Below are 22,538 nucleotides of genomic sequence, written 5' to 3'. Positions count from 1 at the left end.
TCCTAACCACTCACCCGCCTTCTAGTCCGGCGAGCTTATGTATCTCTCTCTATGAATTAAACTGTGATGCATTTTTATAAGTTACCGATGAGATAGGGAGTTTATTATAACTTTAAACCAAATGGAGAAGAGTATTCAAGAAACTGGCTGACCTAGCAAAAGTGAGAAACCAAGAAAAAAATTAACAAGTCTATATATATACTAAAAGAAAAAAGAAAAAAAAGGTGGGCCCACGTGAGGCAGTTCAGAGACACAGAAATGACCAATTTGCCCTATCTCTCAAAAATATTTTTGTTTAATTAAGAAAAAATCGTAAGAGAGAAAAAAAGCACACACACGAGACACGACGACTCACGAACCAACGGCTGTGGAACAGTCACTGGATCAATTAACTCAATCTAAACCGTCCATGTCAGATTACTCGGGCAGCTTGATCGGGCAACGTCATCAAACAGATCTCAACCGTCAGATCTTAAATCAACGGTGATTAAATACACTAAGCGTTTTAACGGGCAGATTTCAATGTCCTTTAAGAAGAGACGATGCCTCACCTTCTTGTTCCTCGTCCTCCACCTCCTCTCCCCCCCCAAACAACAAACTAATCTCTTCCTTTCTTCCGATCGCCGGACTTTGTTTTTTCCGGTGAAGATTATTTCTTTTACCCCTTTTTTTTTATTAATTTAAAGGATCAAAAAAACCCCTTTGATCTGAGTCCGGCGTAGAGAGAGAGGAGAGATCTCAATTGAAATGATCTTGTGCCCTTCGATTTATGTATGGCACCGGCGGTTTTGGCTAACTTAAACGAACCGTTGTTTCAGAGACAATGTGGCGCCGTTTTTATGAAGAAATACACTAACCAACCCCTTTCCGATGCTCTTTTCAACCCTAACCTTAACCCTAATCCTTACGGCGGGAACAATTCCACCAAGCAGTTCGACGATTCGTTAGCTAACGGAGACTACGTCTCCTTTGAGCTTGATGGGTACTCCGCGACTCAGCTCAGGGAGCTGAAGAAGCGTCTCAATTCCGAGCTCGAGCAAGTTCGATTCTTAAGAGAACGGATCGAATCGGGTTCGTTCGTGAGCGGCTCTGTGTATACTAATCAAGCTCGTAGCTTTGCTGACGAAACGAATGACGTTGGAGTGAAGAAGACGAAGACGAAGAAGAATAAGAAGACAACAATTGGGCATGGTCAGAAACGAAGCAATCCGTTTGATACGAACGAGCCTCAACGTAAGCGTCATGTAGTGGCTTTGGATCTGATGTCTGAGAAGGTTTTGAAGAGTATGATGACGAGTTGCGGTCAGATCTTGGTGAAGCTAATGAAGCAGAAATGGTCATGGGTGTTTAACAATCCTGTTGATGTGAAAGGTTTAGGGCTTCACGACTATCATGTGATCGTGAAGAAGCCTATGGATCTGGGTACGGTGAAGATGAATCTGGACAAAGGCTTTTATAGATCGCCGATTGATTTCGCTTCTGATGTTAGGTTGACTTTCACCAATGCGATTGCGTATAACCCAAAGGGTCAAGACGTTTATTTGATGGCTGAGAAGCTTTTGGGTCAGTTTGATGTTTGGTTTAACCCTATATTGAAGAGGTACGAGGCTCAAGAGCTTAAAGTCATGGGATCATCTTCTCGTCCTGAACCTGAACCTGAACTTGAACTCAACCAAAGAATGTGGAATCAGAATCAGGTTGTGGAGCATGTGAGGAAAGGGCCTGAACAGATTTCAATAGCTAAGAAGCTAGATTCAGTGAAGCCGTTACCTGCATTGCCTCCTCCTCCTCCAGTAATGGAGATAGCTCGTGTCCCATCTCCTCCTCCGTCACCGGTTCAGCCACCACCACCATTACCTCCCCAGCCGGTTATTGAAGCACGAGTTGAAGTGGGAGAAACGAATAAGGGAAGGAAAGGGAAGTTACCGAAACCGAAGGCTAAGGATCCGAACAAGAGGCTAATGACGATGGAAGAAAAGGCAAAGCTTGGCGTAAATCTACAAGAATTGCCTCTTGAGAAGCTGGGACAGTTGATTCAGATTCTGAGGAAGAGAACAAGAGACTTACCTCAAGACGGCGATGAAATTGAGTTAGACATTGAAGCTTTAGACAATGAGACTTTGTGGGAGCTTGATCGTTTTGTCACTAACTACAAAAAGATGGCAAGCAAGATCAAGCGGCAAGGGTTTATCCAGAATGCGTCAACTCCACCAAGAAATCTGGTAAAGCAAAATTTTTGATCTGCTGATTTATTGTTTCTGTCTAGTTAGTACTGATCTTGTTCTGTATCATCAGCCTATGGTGACAGAAATGGGAAGTGCTGAGAAGAGAGGGAGGAAAGGAGGGGAGGCAGGAGAAGAAGATGTAGACATTGGAGAAGATATACCCATTGAGGATTATCCATCAGTAGAGATTGAGAGGGATGGTACAGCCGCTGCTGTGAGTGGTGGATCTAGTTCTTCTGGCAGCTCTAGTTCCAGTGGCAGTTCTTCGTCTAGTGGTAATCACATTTTCCTTGTCATCTATTTCTCTGTTAAATGTTCTCTTTATTTTTCCAGCATTGTCTTATGTGTGTGACTCTATGCAGATTCGGAGTCAGGAAGTTCATCAGGAAGTGATTCTGATGCGGATAGTGTCCAATCTCCATTTGTGGAGGCAAAAGAAGGTCCTTAATAACACTGTTGAGGGAGATATTCGTAGAACGTATTACCTTCCGTTGCTTGAACGCGCGTTGATATAAGCAAGACAAGAATCGGAGTATCTGGAGGAGGTGGAACTTTGGTGTAAAGGGAAATGAGGATGGAAACTCGAAAGGAAAGATTTTGAGTGTTAGGGAAAGAGTAGATAGAGAGAAAAATGTAAAGGGTAGTTTAGAGATCTCTAGGTTGAGCAAGAAGTGGAAGAATTTTTCTTTTTCTCTTTCAGATTAAGGTTCCTTAGTTCCTTTAGATTATTGGTGACACCATGAACAGAGATTTGAGAGTGACTGAGTAAAGGGAGGTGAGGAGGATATCTATTGATGGGTTTGTTTGTTCCTTTTTGTCTCTTTGTTCTTATTCGGGAAGAAAGAAGAAGTTGGTACGAAGAAAGAACAATGTAATGGAAAATGTGTTATGGTTGGAAGATAAAAGAAATATCTCTGTTCGTTTTGTTCATAAACCATTATTATTGTCACCAACTTCTAATGTTCGAAAAGACAGTACTTTGGGCTCAGTGAACAAGCAAGTAGAAAAGTTTAATACAACAGGATGACTTAATAATCGTAAATCTGATTGAGACTAGCCAAAGGATTTCAATACTTCAAGCAGAAGCAGCCAAGAGCCCATTGTGTCTGAGCAGAGGCTCTGGGGAAGGTTCCCGACCTCTGAACTCCACAAACACCTGTTCAGTATTTTCCATTATAAGCTCTGTTAACAAACGAACGACATAGATATACATATAAGTAGATGCAGTGAAGAGTTTTTTTTACTTGTAGAGGTGCTTTTCCTCCTCCCAGAGCAAGTATAGTGTTTCTGAATCTCTGTCCTGTTTCTTTAACAGCCTGTGTTCAATTCACAACACAAAGAGATGTTCACAATCTGGAAAATCGAATCATAGGTTCAATATGATTTGCTTTGCACCATATACAGAGTACCTTAATGTCATCTAACCCAGCATCTTCAAAGGCTGAAAACGCATCCGCAGACAAAACCTCCGCCCACTGCACATTTCGAGAAAGTGATTTTAAAATATTTGACCAACAGAGAACCGTCTGTTGAACTGGTGAGTTATATAGAATTAAGAGAATATATTTACCTTGTAACTGTAGTATCCAGCTGCATAACCGCCTGACAAGATACGAGAAGATGAGTAAGTGAAACAAACTATCAAACACACCTATGCTAAGCGCACATTACTGATTTACCTGCAAATATATGACTGAAGCTGCAGAGGAATCTATCTTCAGGAAGTGGAGGAATCACTTGTGTTTTAATGGACACCCTTTGATCAACATCGTAGATGGTCTCTGTCCCACCTGGCGTATATTTTGTGTGCAGCTCCAGATCAACTGTAGCAAACTTCAACTGGAACAAAACAAAGAACCATATTCACTAAACTGTGTTTCTACAGATCCGCTGAAGAAGTGTATCTTGGTACTACTACATTGTATGAACATCAGCAGTTTGATATGGATGTACTGACCTGACGAAGACTAAGGGACCCTGCACGGAATGTTCTCGCAGCGAGGAGCTTCTTGTATACATTCTCAGGAAGAGTTTCTCCGGTTTGATAGTGCTTAGCAATGCTCATTAAGGTATCCCTGGAACCACATTCAGATAATGTTCACTACAAAGTTACTAGTAAAATGCCTCTATGCAGCACTGCCAAAGTTTTGGTAAAGGGGCAAAAAGCACAGGGACCCAAACATTTGTAAACTAATGTCGGCAAGGCAGTTGAACCCAAGTACCTGTGGTAGCACCAGTTCTCCATAAACTGTGAAGGTAATTCAACTGCATCCCACTCAATATTTCGGATACCAGCCACTAGCCCCTCATCCTCTTTGGTAAGCATATGCTGAAGAGCATGGCCAAATTCATGGAACACAGTCTCTACCTGTAAATCAAAGTGGTATTACTGTCATACAGAACGAGGAACATGAGTCCTTTACCATACACATAAGAGTACGCTCATCAAAATTCAAGTCAATATCCTACATTAATTCTGAAAGCACCTAAAATTTCAAGTATACATAGGTCGAAAAGAGAAGTGGTCTATCTAGTGCTACCCCTAATGAGTAATGACTGTTAAATTTTGTCATAGCATGGCCCTTCATGCCACCAATATGTAAAGTTCCATGAGTGAATACCATTCCACAATAGTCGAATAAATTTAGAAAACTACACATGGAGTAAATTTTATCAGGTACCATTGTAACTTTTAGTTCAGAATAAACAACTCTTGCGGGCATGGGTAATCAATATTGTTACCAACTACCATACATGCTCAGCATTTACTTTTCCTTGACGATCAATATAAGCTCTACTAACTAATGTTCCTTACCTCACGGAATGTCATAAGGCTTGGCTTGTCACCAACTGGTGGAGTTTGGTTACAGACCATTTGAGCAACAGGGAGCCTAACAGAGGAACCCTTTTGGGCCATGACTCGGCTACGAGAAAATACTTCATCCATCCAAGCGCCATCTCTCTTTTCTGAAGGACGGGAGTATGGATCAAAGTAGAAATAAGCAATTGGATTTCCAGAAGAATCTTTGACGCAGTAGAACCTAACGTCGCTGTTCCAGACCTTCAAGGCAACAATATATAACATGTTAACAAACATAATAACACGATGGACACAAGCAGAAACACGACATATTAGGTTCCAGATTTTACCGGAGCCACACCATCCGCTGGCACAACATCGACTCCAAATAGTGTCTCAGCTAGACCGAATAACGCATCCATAACCTTTGGTAGTGAGAAGTAAGGTCGCAGTTCTTCCTAAAAAATTACAAGCAGTGAGAGATAAGCGTCAAGAGTTTCAAAACAATACACAATTGCATCACAAGATAAAGAATAAGGACGAGAACCTCATTAATATCGTATTTGGATTCACGAAGCCTCTCACTCCAGAAAGTGATGTCCCAGTGAGTCAAACTGTCAGCTTCTGCAGCACCTTGGTTCTTTGCAAAACTTTTAAGATCTTCTATGTCTAAGTTCAAACACATGTAAAAAAGTTAGGGTTCTGCCTTAAAAGGCGGATACAAAAAAAAGTAATGATGAACACTGTTATATACTTTACTAGACAAATAAATGCAGTAGCAGCATACTAGTTTAAACAACAATATGTTGATTTAAGGAAAATATTCACTAGAAGTTACCTTGAACAGCCGGATCCCATGAAGCACTGCGAAGCTTTTCTAGTAGCTCATCTGCTTTCTCTACAGTAGCCATTTTCGTGGCCATGCTTACCTGGACAAGGAGAGCGACATTAAAATTTAACCTATGAATAAAGGAGAGTAGCTTCACTTAAATAACTATACCTCAGCGTAATTTCTGTAACCAAGAAGCTTAGCCTTTTCCAGTCGAAGCTTCAAGATTTGGTCAATAATTGCTGTATTATCTAAATCACCCGAAGAGGCACGAGATAAGTAAGCACGGTACACTTCCTCTCGCAGAGCACGGTTTTTCGCATGCTGCATGACGGGGAGATAACTAGGAGCATCCAGTGTAATGAGCCATGGTCCAGAGTCAGCAGTTGCATTTTCATTGCCCTTGGGTCATATATAAAGATGAATCAACAACTGAAAAACTCATGTAAATCAACATGAAACTTTACACATCTTTCACTAATTGTACATACCTTAGAAACAGCTGCTTGTGCGAACAATCCAAGTGCAGATGGCGGCAACCCCTCAATCTCTGTTTTTTCTGTTATCAACTTTTCAAACTTTTTTGTAGCGTCCAAAACATTTTCAGAAAACTTATGGGAAAGTTTTTCAAGTTCCTATAGTGGACAGCGGCAAATGACAGATGATATTACTAATAATACTTGGAGCTGTGACAAACCTAGATCCATTTACTAAACAAAGCTGACATTGATTCGTCAAAAGTTTTAGAAAAGAACCTGTTCAATTTTGTTAAATTCTTCTCTCTTGTCGTCTTCAAGAGCAATACCACTAAGAACCGCCTCCTTTATTTGAGCTGAAAACACACAGAAACCATATTAGCACATATCTCCAAACACTGAAAATATAAAAAGATTCCCCTAAACCATAATTTAAAAAAATAGAAAGAAAAGGACCAAATGTCTTCCTTCTTATGCCCCAATAATAGTTACTTGCCTTCAACTAATCGTTGACGAGCTTCGCTTAGTGTTTTCCAGTCAGGAGATTCTCGAACAGCCTTAAATGCATTGTAAATGGGTTTGCTCTGCCCCAACCTGAGCTGGAACTTCACCTTCTCTGGCTATAGATGCAAGTATTGTTAGGAAAACAAGAATTAAAACTCAGAACTCCATTTTTGTCTGAATCAATAAAAACTAGGCAATAGAGATATAATACACTCTAGGAAACGAGCTTAGCCATACAGATTTTGACTCCGTTAATATCATTTCTAGCATTGATGGAAGAGTTTGATGGAAATGTAACAAATGTAGACATAAAACAAGTAAGAGCTTCACTTCACACACCACCAGAGTACATAAATTTGAATCAAACCACTCATGAGCAGATTTTTAAAAAAATACACCTGAACTTCCTCAATGGCCGCACGAAGCTCGGGTGTATCCTTGACAGCCTTAAGGTGATTGATCATCCCCCAAACAACAGATAACCGATCAATAATCTTCTCTAATGGCTCCACTAGTTTTGGCCATGAAGGCTCTACACTTTTCTCTAGCTGCTCCAATTCAGCTTCCTGCAAATATTCCCATACAATAAAACATCAAAATCGTTTCACTAATCTGTTCATAAGAATCATAGAAAACAACACAGAGAAGTCTAATAAAAAAATTGCAGAAGAACGATAATGATCCAATCATCTAGGACGATTCGATAATTATAAGGACTGAATAAAACACTCGAAAATGTTCAATACGATGCATCATAACAAGGAACGTTAAAGAAAGAGAATCGTACGAGCTGGTGCAACAGAGCACGGATCCAAGGTCTGACATGGTGAGCATCAACGGAGTCAAACGGAGGGAAGTCAAAATTCTGCAATAGAGGATTCGATGAGAGAGAATCTTCAGAAGCCATTGAAAGGAGAGAGAGAGAGAGATGACGTCGAGAAAGAGAGATTGAGAAGCGGCGGTAGTGGAGACGTGAATCTGATGGAGACAGATTGGGGTAATAATGTGAATAAAGGTAAACTTGAGGGGCGAAATTACAAATTTTAGAAACTTGCGTTTGCGTTGAGAAAATGTTAAAAGGTTAATTTTGTCAAATCAAGACTTCTGTAACTCTTCTAGTATCATTCTGTGAATCGGACTCGTGGAGGCTGTCGTTTTGGTTACTTTTACGACGTGCTGCACACCAAGTGTTCGACGGAATGATTTTTTTTTTGTGATATGTGTAAGTCATAGAAAGTTTATTGTTTTCTGAAAGGCATGATCCAGGGTTACAATTATTATTTAGTTTCTTAAAGTTTATTGTTGTTAGGTATCTGGGTTTGTTCTTGCACGTAAGGATAACGTATGTTTCAATTTTGAATATCACTTGGATCGATTTGTTTGCTTTCTCTTATACAATTATTTTATCACATTCCTTTCATGATAACAGCTAGACTTAGTTGACAAAAGCAATAAACAAAGGAAATTGTGCGGCTTTTTAAGGTTGATTGTTAATTAGTTGTGTCTGAGGTTTGAGCTGGCTATCTTATTTTTCTAATCCTAGGTTTGTCATTGACTCGTAATGGTGTTTTTGAATTTTGGTGTTACTCGATTTCTCAAAAAGAACAGATCTTTTTGACCTTTCTTCTCATCGTGCATTGACATGTTCTTGAGTTTTTTACATATGAACCATCTGTGTTCGTGACTAATCTCATCACTTGTTCCATGACTTAATTTTGGTCGTGCATAAACTAGTAGTTCTGTGGAGAATATATGTGTCAATGGTCCACTTTTCATGTGATCCCTTCTTTGTTAAGTCTATAAACTTTGACTCTGCTTATTCAACCATTGGCTCGAGGGGAGAAAAAATGATATTCTCTTTGATATGCGTAAGTTACCATTGTGATTATTTTAAGCTATTCTTAAATGTTAGGATGAGCATCAAACATGTCTTCCTCATTTTTTATATAATCTGTCATATCATATGCCTAAGCAATCAGACAGAGTTATGATTTTTTTACTCTTAAGGTCAACTATTTGGTAACTTAATGGTTGTTTATCAAAAAAAACAATTCCTGTGATAGCTGGGATCACGCTCTAGATGAATTCGTTCTTATAATCATGGTTTAGTCATTGACTTGGTTTTAAGTATACATATCAGTAGAACCATCTTTGTCTCTCGTGCTAATAGATGCTTCTGGTTGTAGATGGCTAACTCAATCCTGTTCTTTTTCTTTGTTTTGGTTCTCCCTTTTGTCTGTTCAGTTCAGTTTAACATATCTCGTTTTGGGTCAGAGGTTTCTGAAATAGTGTACCAAGGAGATGCAAGAGCAAACGGGGCTGTTGAGCTTACCAACATAGACTACACATGCCGTGCCGGATGGGCTACTTATGGTAAGCAGATTCCCTTATGGGATCCGGGTACTGGTAAGCCTTCGGATTTTCGTACCCGTTTCTCCTTCAGAATTGATACCCGGAACGTTGCGTACGGTAATTATGGTCATGGGTTCGCTTTCTTTCTAGCTCCAGCAAGAGTCCAATTGCCTCCCAACTCAGCTGCTGGTTTCTTGGGTCTATTCAATGGAACCAATGATAAGTCTTCTTCTTTCCCACTCGTTCATGTCGAATTCGACACATTTACTAATCCAGAATGGGATCCTCTTGACATGAAATCTCATGTGGGAATCAACAACAACTCTCTTGTTTCCTCTAACTCTACTTCTTGGAATGCAACCTCACACAACCAAGATATAGGCCGTGTGCTGATCTTCTATGATTCTACTAGAAGAAACTTGAGTGTCTCTTGGACTTACGACCTAACATCTGATCCTAAGGAGAGTTCAAGCTTATCTTACATCATTGATCTTTCAAAGGTACTGCCATCAGAAGTTACAGTTGGGTTTTCTGCGACCTCTGGAGGGGTCACCGAGGGAAATAGACTTCTGTCATGGGAGTTCAGTTCAAGCCTGGAGCTAAGAGATATAAAAAAAAGTCAGAATGACAGGAAAGGGATGATAATTGGTATTTCAGTTTCAGGGTTTGTTTTGGTGACCTTTTTAATTGGCTCGCTCATCGTCTTCTTGAAACGGAAGCAGCGGAAGAAGAAAGCAGAGGAGACAGCAAACTTGACATCGATAAATGACGATCTCGAAAGAGGAGCAGGACCAAGAAGGTTTACTTATAAAGATCTTGCATCAGCTGCTAACAACTTCTCAGATGATAGGAAGCTAGGGGAAGGAGGGTTTGGAGAGGTTTATAAAGGGTACTTAAACGCCTTAGATATGATGGTTGCGATAAAGAAGTTTGCTGGCGGATCTAAGCAGGGAAAAAGAGAGTTCATAACCGAAGTAAAGATAATCAGCAGTTTGAGACATCGAAACCTTGTGCAACTCATTGGTTGGTGTCATGAGAAAGATGAGTTTCTAATGATATACGAGTTCATGCCAAATGGTAGCCTTGATGCCCATCTATTTGGTAAAAAGCCGCATCTCGCTTGGCCTGTGAGGTGCAAGATAACTCTTGGTATAGCCTCTGCGCTGCTTTACCTTCATGAGGAGTGGGAGCAATGTGTTATACACAGAGACATCAAGGCTAGTAATGTGATGCTTGACTCCAATTTCAATGCCAAGCTTGGTGATTTTGGGTTGGCTAGACTGATGGACCATGAGTTGGGTCCACAGACTACAGGGTTAGCAGGAACGTTTGGTTACATGGCTCCTGAATACATAAGCACCGGAAGGGCGAGCAAAGAATCTGATGTTTATAGCTTTGGAGTTGTTACATTAGAGATTGTTACAGGAAGAAAATCTGTGGATCCAAGACAAGGAAGAGTGGAGCCTGAAACAAGCCTTGTAGAGAAAGTGTGGGATCTCTACGGAAAAGGAGAAGTTATCACAATAATTGACGAGAAACTCAGGAATGATGGTTTCGATGAGAAGCAAGCAGAATGTCTCATGATTGTAGGGCTATGGTGTGCTCATCCAGATAGAAACTCGAGGCCTTCGATAAAACAAGCGATCCAAGTCTTGAATCTTGAAGCACCATTGCCTCATCTTCCGACCAAAATGCCTGTAGCTACTTATCATGTCTCATCATCGAGTACTACTACATCAGCAAGCTCTGGTGGAGCTACAGTAACGTTTTCAAGTGCTCAACATGGTCGTTAAGCAGATCCGTTGTTGCTGTGTATAAAGCCTCTTCTTTACTCTCGTTTCTTCCGTGTGTGTGTGTGCTGTATTATTTGATCTTTTTGCCTACCGTATGTGTTGTACAGTACTGAATGTATCCTTGTGATTCTGTAATCTATTGCTTGGGGAAAATGATACTAGATCTCCTATTTGCATATCGTTTTCAGTTTTGTTTTTGGTGTCTTTCGCACTCTTTTAGCGTGTTGGGCTTATGAAACTCAACAGAAGTAAATGATAAAATTTTGAAATAAAATAAAAAAAAAAACTAAGAAACGCGCCAGGTAGGGGTCGAACCTACGACCTTCTGCTTAGGAAACAGACGCTCTATCCACTGAGCTACAGGCGCTTCTTGCAAATCATAGTCCTTAATATCTTAGTTATCGTGTTCTCAGATTAACGTCTATATCGTAGAGAAAAACGGTTGAACTGACTTCTCTAACTGAAATTCACATTGGTGAGTTTGGTGGCGATTTTTTAATTTTTGTGATCTTTATTTTTGAGGCCGACCAAAAGAAAAAAGAAAGATGAAGAAATTAATGGTTGAGGTGTATATTAACGGGTTCAGTTCACCAACTAACACAATTAATCTTTCCTACTACACACACTGCGCTCGTTTTGTTTTTATGCAAGACTAATTTACTCCTACTACTACTACTAATTTACTTCTAGACAACCAAATTTATAAAACCGAGTCATTTTGTAGAATTAAGTTTGTTTAAAGAATTTGCTTAATGATTTTAGCATGATGAATAACATATAACAAGGTTTCTTTTGCGCAGTATGGGACAATGTGTGTATTGTGAAAATTTCCGAATTGTTACTAATGAATGGACAGACATTCAATTTATGATTTTTTTAGTATGGCGTATTGAGACAAACAAGTGCTAAAAATAGAATTCACATAACTAACATTTCACTTGGGTTCTCTCTAAAGAAAGTTAGTTGTTTTTAATGCCTTTTGTGATATATAGCTAATTCTCTCTTCTTTTTTTCTTCCACGCCTTATAGTACATGGTGATACAGTATCTCATAAAGTCATTTTAATCCTCGGAAATTAAGGAATACATCCACGTACGCCTCACATAAGAAGACATTAGGATTTGTTTTTATTATTTGCAGTCCCATTAATTGGTACATATATACAAGTCTGAGGTAGGTCCATATTGTCCCGCATGACTATGGTTACGCTGAGAAATAAAATAATATGATAATTTAATCGTAAACCAAAACAATTATAGCCAATTTAGCCATCATTACGAAAGGATAACTCTTGTTTTATCAGCTTTTAAAATCATTAATAACAAGGATTATGTAGTAGAAACTTGTTTTTTTGTATAAAAAGCTCGAAAGTGATAGTTTTTGTAAATGAAAATATTAGTGTATAAAAACATGGCTGAATATTAAAAAAACCAATATTAATGGTCGATGGCTTAGTTTTGTAGTCAAATTTGTCTGCCATATGTTTCCTCTCTTTATGCCGCCACGAAAAATTGAAAATATAAAGAAGAAGAATCAGACAGCACCACACTCACACCATTTGTCGATTTTAAACTTAAAGATTTGTCAACTCCTATAAGTGCAAATCCATACATTACATCCTCTTTTCTTCCTTTGTAATTGTCGTCGTTTTAAACCATACTACGTACATCAAAAATATTAAGCCGTCATTCAAACTTATAAACGATTATACCGAATGTTCCGACACTTTCAACCTTGGTGAAGTTGTAAAAACATGAACTCAAATGTAAGAAAAAAATAGCTTAACGGTGTGCTATTGAAAAATAAAAATGTCGATATTATCTTATCACATGGGCTATTTATTTATAACTCACGAATTATAGCTATTTTGCGGAGAATATAATTTAAGTGAAATATAATCTCAACAAAACCCCTTTAATAGTAGTATTAAAAAATCTCAGTTTCATTGCCAAGCAAAGGTGATGTGTCTTAATTTAAATTTGGACTAAAATGCCCACAAACCAGCTCCAGATAGAGATTATTATAGTATCCAAAACCGTCGATGTGTTTCGTACATCGTAAAGGCGTTAGTTACGGTATCAATCTCTAATCCTTTTCATCTTCTTCCTCTCAGAAACTAATAAAATTTAAAAGATCGTACTAACTAATCTAGTAACCAGAAAATATTACAAAAACAAAAACAAGAAAAACAAAACTTGACTTGACTTGCAGTTGAAAAATGAAATGAAAAAACAAAAAAGAGTTGGAGTTGTATAAATATAGCAGAGATTCCAATCCATCTCCACTCAGCAAAAAAGCTGACTCCTCTTCCCTCATAACTTTCTTTTTCTTCCAAGAATAACTATTTCGTTTTTTTTCCCCTCTCTCTCTCTCTCTCTCTCAAAGAAACAAAACCAAAAAAAAATAAAACCTCTGTTTTCTCTGTTTCCCTTAATTCTCTTCTTCTCTGTTTTTTTTTTTTTTTTGTAGAAGAAATTTGTTCAAATGGAAATCTGAGTGTTATTACAATCCAAGGGCTTATTTCTTTTATTAGAGGAAGAAAGAAAAAACCATTTGAGCTATGGCTGTTGAAGGTAATGAAACCTATACATAAAGCTTAAGTTATTTTCCTATTTAAGAAAATGGAATTTTATCTTTTGTCTTCCAAATTTATTTTCTGGTTTTATGAATATGGAGAACTGACTTTTTGTATTCCCTGTGTGACATCATTACATAGAGAACGAGAACAAAGAAAGCAAAGATGATCAAGAGATAGAGCTTCATAGGAACGACTTAGGCCTCGAAGATTCGATATCTCCAAGAGGTGTTCTCGGTAACGCAGCTATCGTTTCAGATTCTGACAACAGTAGTTGTAGCTCGTGTTCGCCTGATGATAAATCATCTGCGTCGTCACCGTTTTCAAATACTCCTAAAAACGTTTCGTCTTCTTATTACCATGGTCTTCAATGGAACAAAATGATTGAATCTATCAAGAAGAAGTCCATGAGACGTTTCTCAGTCATTCCTCTTCTCGCAAGTTACGAACTTACCCGTAAAAACTTGCGGCGTAAGCAACCTAAGTTCTCTCCTTCTGATAACAATGCAGCCTTCCCTAGTGAAGCCTTCTTCATGGCTAAACCTTCTTGGAGAAACTTCACTTACGAAGAGCTCGCTGTAGCCACTGACTATTTCAATCCTGGTAAAGACAAAATAAACACAAAACTCTTTGTGAGAATCTGAGTTTCTGATGTAAAAAACTCTGTTTTGTTTTGCTTTTGTTAGAGAATATGATTGGGAAAGGAGGACATGCTGAGGTATACAAAGGGGTTTTGCCTGATGGTGAGACTGTGGCGATCAAGAAGCTGATGAGTCACGCCAAGGAAGAAGAAGAAAGAGTTAGCGATTTCCTTTCAGAGCTTGGTATAATCGCACATGTAAACCATCCAAACGCAGCTCGCCTTCGCGGTTTCAGCAGTGATCGCGGTTTGCATTTTGTGCTTGAGTACGCTCCTTATGGCAGTCTTGCTTCATGGCTCTTTGGTATGCTTAAAAGTCATATTTTTTTTAACTGGAAAAATCTTGTGTATAGTATCTTTAGACAATGTTGTGATCTTGCTTGTTGTCTCTTTGATCTTTGTAGGATCAGAGGAGTGTTTGGAGTGGAAGATAAGGTACAAAGTGGCTCTAGGTATAGCTGATGGTCTGAGTTATCTTCACAATGCTTGTCCAAGACGGATCATTCACCGTGACATCAAAGCTTCTAACATATTGCTCAACAAAGATTACGAAGCTCAGGTAAATGATCTTTGACCAACATCTCTGAACATTTTCTTGGTATTAGGTTGGTTTGAGAACCATGTGTATCTCATTACAGATTTCGGATTTCGGACTTGCAAAATGGCTTCCAGAGAACTGGCCTCATCATGTTGTATTCCCTATCGAAGGCACATTCGGGTAAAAAGAGAAAGCTTCAAAGTTTTGATGAACATCTTTTGATGATCAAAACTAAAAAACCAGGTTTCATTGGCTCTTTGTTCCTCCAGGTATCTAGCTCCAGAGTACTTTATGCACGGCATTGTTGATGAGAAGATTGATGTGTTTGCCTTTGGGGTATTACTTCTGGAGATCATAACTAGTCGTCGAGCTGTTGATACAGCAAGTAGGCAGAGCATTGTTGCATGGGTAATCTATCTAGAACTCTTGGTTTAGAGTCATCAAAGTTTCAGCTGGAGGTCTTTTGTTTACCTTTTGCGGTTTGGTAATGCAGGCAAAACCTTTTCTTGAGAAGAACAGCATGGAGGACATTGTGGATCCACGGCTAGGAAATGAGTTTGATCCAACAGAGATGCAACGAGTGATGCTAACAGCTTCAATGTGCATACATCATATAGCCGCTATGCGACCTGACATGACTCGGGTATGGTATATCATATAATCTTCCCATCTTCACCTAGATGCTAGAGCCAAAACCTGAACTTTGGTTCAACTAGCTTGTGTATCGGTTATAATGTGAAATTTTGTGCAGTTAGTGCAGCTGTTGCGTGGAGAAGACGGGCCAGCTGAGCTGCAGCACAAGGCAGGTGAAAGAACAGTGCGTGTGAGCGCATGCGATCTACAAGATCATACTTCTTCCTCATACCTCAATGAACTAACCCGCCATAGGCAACTCTTGATGGAGTGAGTAGAAGCAATCAGATCAACATAATCCCTTATTCCCTTATAACAGAGAGACCTCTACAGAAAAACCAAAAAAGAACTGTTTTTTATTCTCTCTTTTTAGATTTTTCTTTTCTTGACTGAGTTTTTGTTTGTTTGTTTTCCATTAGAGCTTTTTTTTTTTTACTTTTCCAACCAAACTGTGAATATCTTCAACATGTGTTGTCTTTTCTCTTGTTCTACTGAACTTTGTTAGTCTCATCAACCTCCAAAGAGTTGTCAATTTGATACCAAATGGGCTCATAAGTAGATATAGAACAACAACAGCAACTCAGAATTTTCTGAAGATAACTTTTTCATAAATGGAAAACAAAGTTCGCTACCGATAAGCTGATGAGCCTTATACATACAAAATATAAAAAGAAACCACCCCCCTAATTCCCAAAAACTACCATTTTCTCCACCGAGCTTACGTTTAATACATTAATGAGCCCAACCATTTTTAGATGCTTCCACATTTCACCCCCCATCTACTCCTGCCTAAACAACAACAGTTAATCAAAACAAAAACATAAGTGAGATTTTTTAGATCCTTCTAGTCAGCTTATGGGTTAGCCAGAATCAAGAAGTTGAAGTTGAAGTTGTATCCCTTAGAAACGATAAAAACTTGACTGATTAGGACAATCTTGACTCATCAAGAAGTTGGTTTTAGTAAGACTGATTATTAGGCCAGAGGAAGAACTCAGCCGGATTTGGCGCCATTAGTCCCATTGATCCCTGAACGTTGGAGTTGTTATTAGACCCGGTCGAGTCAGAAGCTGCATTCGCAGGAAAATGCTGGAAAAAGTTCTGTTGCTGCTGCTGCTGCTGCTGCTGCTGCTGTTGCTGTTGCTGTTGTTGTTGGTGATGGTAAAGGGCAGCTGCTTCAAAAGGGATTCCACAAGGAATGATCTGTTGAGACTGAACCGCTGAGTTAGGACAAAGAGCGAAGTTAATGCTACTGTGATTCGGAGATGACTGAAGCTGAAGCTGTTGTTGCTGCTGCTGCTGCTGTTGCTGGAAATGATGAAGTTGATGACCGAGGATTGGTTTTTGCTCTGATGAAGCAGCTTCTAAAGAGAGCTTAAGACGTTTAGCTGCACCACCAATGGGAAGTGCACTCTTCATGATGGCTTCAACGTCGTAACGGTTCATCTCAAAGTTAGTTACAGCGTTTATTCCTCTGAATTTGATTGCTGCTATGTCGTAGGCCTCAGCAGCTTCCTCTTCCGTCGCTACAACAAACACCACAACTCAACTTAATAACAACAGATGATGGTTTTTAACCTATCTTTAAGACCAAGTTTTGTTGATTTACTTACCAAAGGTTCCAAGGTAAAGATCTTTATTCCCGGCAACACGGCCAATCCTTGCTTGCCAACGTCCTTGTTGATGATGCCTTGTCACACCTCGGTATATCGAAGCTCCTCTAGAGAAACCGCTACTCTTCCTGTATTATATTGGTTTTTAACCTCAAGTTAGTATCAAAGAAACATACTCAAACTATTAGTTACACTCTGAAAAGTTTTTGCTTTTGGACTTACCTCCTGAGGGAGGCAATGAACTCTTGCTTGGTCATGTGCTTCATGTCCTCCAATTCTTTCGAGTAATTGGTAATCTACAAAACCATTAGAATGGATTAGTAAAGAGTTGACTAATGTATGTAAATTAACTACAAACGGATAAATTCAGAAGAGGAGTAAGAAGGTATTTATTTACAGGGAAATTGGTGGTAGCAGTAGCATTCCAGTATTTAAGCGCCGCTAAATCGTAAGCACGAGCTGCCTTATCCTCTTTGTCATATCCACCTGAATCATTAACAAATTTAAGACACCATATATATACATATTCAACATTACTTACACAGCTTCAGATTGAGATATTTGTTCTTACCCAAGTATACTGTTGATTCAAAGCAGAGCCAAAATGCATCCCCATATCGAGTAGCACATGCCAAAAGAGAGTACAAGACTTAGCCAAATTTCTAAAGACGTTTAAATTACTAGTTCTATTATGCAAAAATGATGCTAAGGCACATTAGTTGTCAACCATTATATTAACATTTTAAGAATGTCACTATACCAGTCTAATGAATACTCAGAAAGCAAAAGTGAGAGAATTTGAAAATAAAACGAAAAAAGAGCATAGAAGTGTTGGATGTGGTCAAACCCTTAGATCCCCACTCTTGTTTGTGGTGCGTACTGGTAGCCCAAAGCAAAAAAATATATAAATAAAGCAAAAGCCACTGAGAATATTCAGACTTTGCTTTGTTGATGTGAACACTACACATAAATCAATCTGACACCTTATGGACAGCAGAAACACTAGACCCAACTCTCTGAAAATTTTCATTAATAAATTTTTGAAATCCCTGATATCTTTCTTCAGTGTAAGTAACACCATATTTTGCACTCAAAATCAATATCTAATCGACCTTAAGTACTACTCTTTCACTATACCTACAAGCTAAAACTGATGAAAAACAGTCCAATGGTCTCACATCACACTCCTGCATAGAACATCAAATCATAAATACATATGCTAACACTTAGAGAGAGAGAGAGTAGTAATATGTAGGAGGATTAGAGAGAGGGTCAAAGTGGGTCCAAAAACATGTCAATCAAGAAACAGAGATTTGCATCATATAGGCAATGCCATGAGGACCCCATCTAATGTACCTTTAGGCTTTAGTATGTGTAAGAGTGTGAAATGAAAGGAAAAAGAAAAATGTAATAAAGACAAAGGAACAAAATGGCGGCACCCTTCTGCTAAATATATGAAAAATCAACAACAACAGCTATATTTTATATACATTTTTTTTTTCCAGAGTCCTGACTCAAAAGTATTGTCAAGTTTAAAAAAAAACTTTGGCTCCCCTTCACAAATACAAATCACCACCCAAAGTTCTATCAATCATAATATAAAGATATAGACATATCAATAGAAATAAAGAAAAAGGTAAAGCTTCTTTTGAATCTTGCATTCAATTTCTTTGTCCTACTATACTTCACACTCTACTACTATATCCTTCTTAAACCCACTTAATAAACATCAGACAAACCCGGTTTGTTCCACTTCAGAGACATGAGAGAACAAATAAACTCAAAAATGCAAATAGTGAAATCAATTAAAAATGAATTGAATGAGAGCAAAAAAAAAATATACCTTGACGACCTTTCCTGGCCTGACCTTCTCTCCTACAGCTATTATCCCATAGATGAGCTTCATATCTTCCCGTCCATCTATGTCTGCATATCAATCAATCACATTAGTACTTTTGCACTTAAACTAATAGTAATAAGTAACCTTCAAGTCTTTGACCAAAAGGTCAAATAATAACACAAATCACAAAACAGTTTAATTAATTAAATTTCCCTAATCACAACAAAACTGCCTTGGATTCTTCTTGTCTTAATAGAATTAAATTAACTTACCGAGTAACACCTCTGTAAATCGAAGTCCTTTGTCCAAACGTATCAGCAATCTTCTTATTAGAACAATCCGATGTTTCAACAGCCACGATTGGCTTCTCTTTCTCAGATTCTGTCTTGTTCTCGTTGTTGTGTTCGTTGTTGTTGTTTCTCTCACCACGGTAATGATGATTAGTAATCTCATTATCATTACGGTGCTGATTAGTACTGTTGTTGTTAACGTTAACCGCAAGTGACAAAGCTCCACCAGTGTTGGTAGATCCACCGTGAAACCCTAGGTCCGGTCCGGAAGAAGATTCAACAACGTGACCCAAATACTCTCCAGCGAGATGAGTCCTTCCGATAGAAGCAGAGTCATCGACTTCAGAACCGGAGTTTGTAGAGAAAGCGGTTTGAAAACCGGCCATGGTTTTGAAATCGTGGTGATCAGAGTAGAACCCGGTTTGGTTATGGTGGTTTTGGTGGTGGTGACGTGGATCGTAGATTTGAGTGAGGGAAGAGTCTTGTGTTTCGGTTTGACTGTTGTCTGAGTAACGGACCATCGAAGAAGAGTCACCGAGAAAATCTTCGAGCTTAGGGATGTGACTCTGAGAATGATGAGACTGTGGGTCTACGAACGTTGTTAAGATTGTTGAATCCGCCATTGAAGCTGCTGCTGCTAAGTGAGCTTCTTCTTTGAAAAACTCTTGTGGCTTTTGATTCGTCCAACCTATAAAAGTTGATGGCTTTAGATACATACGTACATACCCAGAAGATTTAGAAAAGCAAAATCGAATTTTTATTTTTTGGGTTAAGAAGATCAAAGAAGAAAAGATCAAAGACTCAGGAGGAGAAGAAAATAAAAATTAGATTTTTTTTTTTGTTTTTGGTTTTTCTTATGCTATTCTCGGGAAACAGACAAAAGTCAGAGAGAAAACACGAGGGGGTGGGGAGAGGAGGCTGAGTTAAGCAAACACGGTTATAGGGGTGGGGGATAAGCTACAACAACCAAGTCGGTTACTACTCAGTCAGAGAGAGGGCTATACTTACACACCTCCTCCTATGTACTGTTAATTTCAATCATTATTCAAAAAAAAAAAAAAAAAGAGAAGAAGGGTACCATAGAAATTATCGAGGAGATAAGGAGAAGAGGAAGCGGCGGAAGAAGCGTCATAGGAGACAAACTGAGACTGATCAGATGACCTCAACATCTCCATTGGTGACAGAGAAAACGTTAACCAGTTCGTCATCGGAGCCATCTCTAGTTTCTTTCCTTCTTTCTGCTTTTTATAGTATACTACTTTTTTTTTCTCTCTCTCTCTCTCTCTTGTTTGTTCTTCTTCTTCTTTGGTAAATAAATCGTCTGCTGAGCTGAGATTAAAATAAGAAAAAAAAAAGTTAGGATGAGAAAAAGAGAGAATGGGAACGCCTACAAAATTCTAATGTGTGGTGGATACTGGAGAAAAGGACAAAGATGATTTAAGAAGAAACCCAGAAATAAAGGTTGTTTTTTTTTTCCCTTTTCTTTTCCTATGTGGTGTTATATATATCAAAAAAATACAAACCTGATTTAAGCGTTACACTGACTCTATAAGCTTGTTGAGCATTTGTTTGTGGAAGAAGACTAGATGTGAGAAAACGATAATCACGAGGTGTATATATTATCTCAGAAGATCTTATTGCATGTGTTTTGGATAAAAACAAAGAGAGATCAAAGAGAGCAAATGCATGTAAACCGGTGTGTCTGAGATTTATAAATGAGAAGGTAATAAGAAAGGAAAAAAGAAGCCGAAGCAGAAGCTCTTTATGGAACGTCTCAGACGTATACTTATAAAGAAAAAATATATAATATAGTTTATTTATAAAAAGATACAAAAGTTGCAGTAGAGAGAGAGAGAATGTGCATGTAGAGAGTTTAGGAGAGAGAGAGAAAAAGTAGAAGCGGTTTCTTCTGTGTCGTCCGGCGTAATACCGGAGGGGATTTTTAGAGAGAGAGCGATGTATCTCTATATTTTACTTATATATTAAGCTTTTTAATTTTAACTTTTTCCTGATTATTTTATGATATGACTAACATATATAAGACGTATCTTACTTAATTCGTTTTGTAATGTAATAAACAGTTACACAATATTTTGTTCCGACTCATGACCTTTTGACTATCACTTAAAACTATTTAAGAAAAACAAAATAAAAACAAATGTGACTTAAATTTCGGGGGAAAAAAAAGAAGAATGTCACTTTATCAGTATGAGTTGTAAATTTCTTTAGTACTTTCCCAACGTTTTAAATATTTAAATTACTAATTTGTTTGGAATTTTTAGTTAGACAACATAATTTTTTTTTTTGCCTGTTGGCAATACTTTTACTTTTTTTTTTTCTGTATTTGATAGTTGTGAAATTCAACTTTGTTTGTTTAATGAATGTGTGACGCGTGGCCATATAATTTTGTGAATTTTTTTTGAAAAAATTCTTCATATAAGTTATAAGATATATATTCAGTTTAGAAACTAATGTAGGGTTCATCAATATTTTATCTATAATTTATATACGAAATATTTAATAAATATCTCAATCGATGTTATTTTGGATTTTTCTTCGCACGTGGATTCTATGTCAGATTGGCCTAACGGCAAAATTAACAAAGTTACTAAATAAACATATTTTGTATATTTAAGCACAAAATCATAAATTTATATTGTATAGAATTTAAATATTTTAAAAGTTTATGTATGTTTAAGCACAATCAATAATCTAATGTATGAATTGAACATATTGTAATTATCTAGATATGAAAAAACCGTTTTTCAAACTACAACTGCCGAAGCACAAACGTAACAATCTGTTCTTGTTAGTCATTTGTCAAGTTTTCCACCAATAGTTTAGCATTCTAGCATCTGAACTCGAGTCAGGTATCTAAAAGAACACTTCACTACTTCATAGTGTAACATTCCATATTAACATTTTCTATCTCATATATATTCTCTAATATCATATTTGATACTCATATACTCAATATTCATAGCAAACTGCATATCAAAATTCCATATTTTGATCATCCGCACAATCATATTTTTGACTTTGCAATGTACAAGGTCGATCGACAAACATCACATCATCTCAACAGCGAAGAAATGAGCATTCTTTTATCATGAGTAAAATGGTAACTATTACGATTACCTCAAAAATGCAAGCGTAAGAAAGAAAAATTCAAGTGATTCATGTTCGAAAGTTCGGAAGAAGACAATGAAAATCATGTCAGTATAGGATTCCGTTATGATTGTTCAAGTGGATTAATAAAATTTTTATCAAATAAACCTTGAGTACGTTTATGTTTTCAGTTTATTATCATGCTTTCGTTTTACATGTGAAGTTTTAATTAATCTATATACTATAACATTTTTTTAACAAACAGACACATTAGTATTTACGTCAATTTTGTAATCATGTTTACTGGAAAAAGAATAACAATCAC

At 37.9% G+C, this 22,538-nt stretch overlaps 5 protein-coding genes and 1 non-coding gene across 8 annotated transcripts; 3 read left to right on the top strand and 3 right to left on the bottom strand.

Annotated features, from left to right (window-relative positions):
• LOC104769261 (transcription factor GTE2-like) lies at positions 554–3,150 on the top strand. Its single transcript, XM_010493429.2, has 3 exons — positions 554–2,222; positions 2,296–2,500; positions 2,588–3,150. Exons 1-3 carry the CDS (start codon positions 774–776, stop codon positions 2,671–2,673), a joined length of 1,740 nt encoding a protein of 579 aa, XP_010491731.1. The 5' UTR covers positions 554–773; the 3' UTR covers positions 2,674–3,150.
• On the bottom strand, positions 3,112–7,803 carry LOC104769262 (probable cytosolic oligopeptidase A). The gene is made up of 17 exons (XM_010493430.2): positions 7,622–7,803; positions 7,233–7,400; positions 6,827–6,950; positions 6,610–6,686; positions 6,346–6,489; positions 6,026–6,256; positions 5,864–5,954; positions 5,573–5,694; positions 5,376–5,483; positions 5,041–5,286; positions 4,448–4,593; positions 4,183–4,300; positions 3,905–4,064; positions 3,796–3,827; positions 3,635–3,700; positions 3,470–3,541; positions 3,112–3,381 (listed from the first exon to the last, which is right to left on the bottom strand). The coding sequence occupies exons 1-17, from the start codon at positions 7,739–7,741 to the stop codon at positions 3,301–3,303; spliced, it is 2,106 nt and encodes a 701-aa protein (XP_010491732.1). The 5' UTR covers positions 7,742–7,803; the 3' UTR covers positions 3,112–3,300.
• Positions 7,894–11,159, top strand: LOC104769260 (L-type lectin-domain containing receptor kinase IX.1). Of its 3 annotated transcripts, XM_010493428.2 has the most exons (3): positions 7,894–8,056; positions 9,079–9,207; positions 9,337–11,159. In XM_010493428.2, the coding sequence occupies exons 1-3, from the start codon at positions 8,053–8,055 to the stop codon at positions 10,977–10,979; spliced, it is 1,776 nt and encodes a 591-aa protein (XP_010491730.1). In that variant the 5' UTR covers positions 7,894–8,052; the 3' UTR covers positions 10,980–11,159. The 3 variants fall into 3 exon arrangements, with proteins under 3 accessions (XP_010491730.1, XP_010491726.1, XP_010491729.1); XM_010493424.2 differs by having other exon boundaries at positions 9,079–11,159; XM_010493427.2 differs by having other exon boundaries at positions 7,894–9,207.
• On the bottom strand, positions 11,274–11,346 carry TRNAR-CCU. Its single transcript has one exon. It is a non-coding gene; the product is annotated as a tRNA-Arg (tRNA).
• Positions 13,383–15,909, top strand: LOC104769259 (receptor-like cytosolic serine/threonine-protein kinase RBK1). The gene is made up of 8 exons (XM_010493423.2): positions 13,383–13,552; positions 13,696–14,157; positions 14,241–14,498; positions 14,599–14,753; positions 14,833–14,912; positions 15,002–15,140; positions 15,226–15,375; positions 15,484–15,909. Exons 1-8 carry the CDS (start codon positions 13,540–13,542, stop codon positions 15,637–15,639), a joined length of 1,413 nt encoding a protein of 470 aa, XP_010491725.1. The 5' UTR covers positions 13,383–13,539; the 3' UTR covers positions 15,640–15,909.
• On the bottom strand, positions 16,173–20,932 carry LOC104769258 (AP2-like ethylene-responsive transcription factor AIL6). Its single transcript, XM_010493422.2, has 9 exons — positions 20,629–20,932; positions 20,184–20,434; positions 19,088–19,793; positions 18,819–18,901; positions 17,547–17,555; positions 17,373–17,461; positions 17,198–17,271; positions 16,976–17,103; positions 16,173–16,888 (listed from the first exon to the last, which is right to left on the bottom strand). The coding sequence occupies exons 2-9, from the start codon at positions 20,320–20,322 to the stop codon at positions 16,323–16,325; spliced, it is 1,794 nt and encodes a 597-aa protein (XP_010491724.1). The 5' UTR covers positions 20,323–20,434; positions 20,629–20,932; the 3' UTR covers positions 16,173–16,322.

This window comes from Camelina sativa, chromosome 20 (genome assembly GCF_000633955.1).
Source record: "Camelina sativa cultivar DH55 chromosome 20, Cs, whole genome shotgun sequence".
Lineage (NCBI taxonomy): Eukaryota > Viridiplantae > Streptophyta > Magnoliopsida > Brassicales > Brassicaceae > Camelina > Camelina sativa.
Note: the sequence above shows the minus strand (reverse complement) of the source record. Positions and strands in the feature narration are given on the sequence as shown.

Excerpts from the sequence above, each read along its gene's own strand:
- LOC104769261 (XM_010493429.2), top strand. The coding sequence starts at position 774 with ATGGCACCGGCGGTTTTGGCTAACTTAAACGAACCGTTGTTTCAGAGA. Across the intron at positions 2,223-2,295 it reads CAACTCCACCAAGAAATCTG|CCTATGGTGACAGAAATGGG; the intron begins GTAAAGCAAAAT and ends CTGTATCATCAG. Across the intron at positions 2,501-2,587 it reads TGGCAGTTCTTCGTCTAGTG|ATTCGGAGTCAGGAAGTTCA; the intron begins GTAATCACATTT and ends GACTCTATGCAG.
- LOC104769262 (XM_010493430.2), bottom strand. The coding sequence starts at position 7,741 with ATGGCTTCTGAAGATTCTCTCTCATCGAATCCTCTATTGCAGAATTTT. Across the intron at positions 5,955-6,025 it reads GTTACAGAAATTACGCTGAG|GTAAGCATGGCCACGAAAAT; the intron begins GTATAGTTATTT and ends CTCCTTGTCCAG. Across the intron at positions 3,701-3,795 it reads CTGGATACTACAGTTACAAG|TGGGCGGAGGTTTTGTCTGC; the intron begins GTAAATATATTC and ends CGAAATGTGCAG.
- LOC104769259 (XM_010493423.2), top strand. Across the intron at positions 14,499-14,598 it reads TCTTGCTTCATGGCTCTTTG|GATCAGAGGAGTGTTTGGAG; the intron begins GTATGCTTAAAA and ends TGATCTTTGTAG. Across the intron at positions 15,376-15,483 it reads TGCGACCTGACATGACTCGG|TTAGTGCAGCTGTTGCGTGG; the intron begins GTATGGTATATC and ends AATTTTGTGCAG.
- LOC104769258 (XM_010493422.2), bottom strand. The coding sequence starts at position 20,322 with ATGGCTCCGATGACGAACTGGTTAACGTTTTCTCTGTCACCAATGGAG. Across the intron at positions 17,272-17,372 it reads CTGCTACCACCAATTTCCCT|ATTACCAATTACTCGAAAGA; the intron begins GTAAATAAATAC and ends ATGGTTTTGTAG. Across the intron at positions 17,104-17,197 it reads TTCATTGCCTCCCTCAGGAG|GAAGAGTAGCGGTTTCTCTA; the intron begins GTAAGTCCAAAA and ends AATATAATACAG.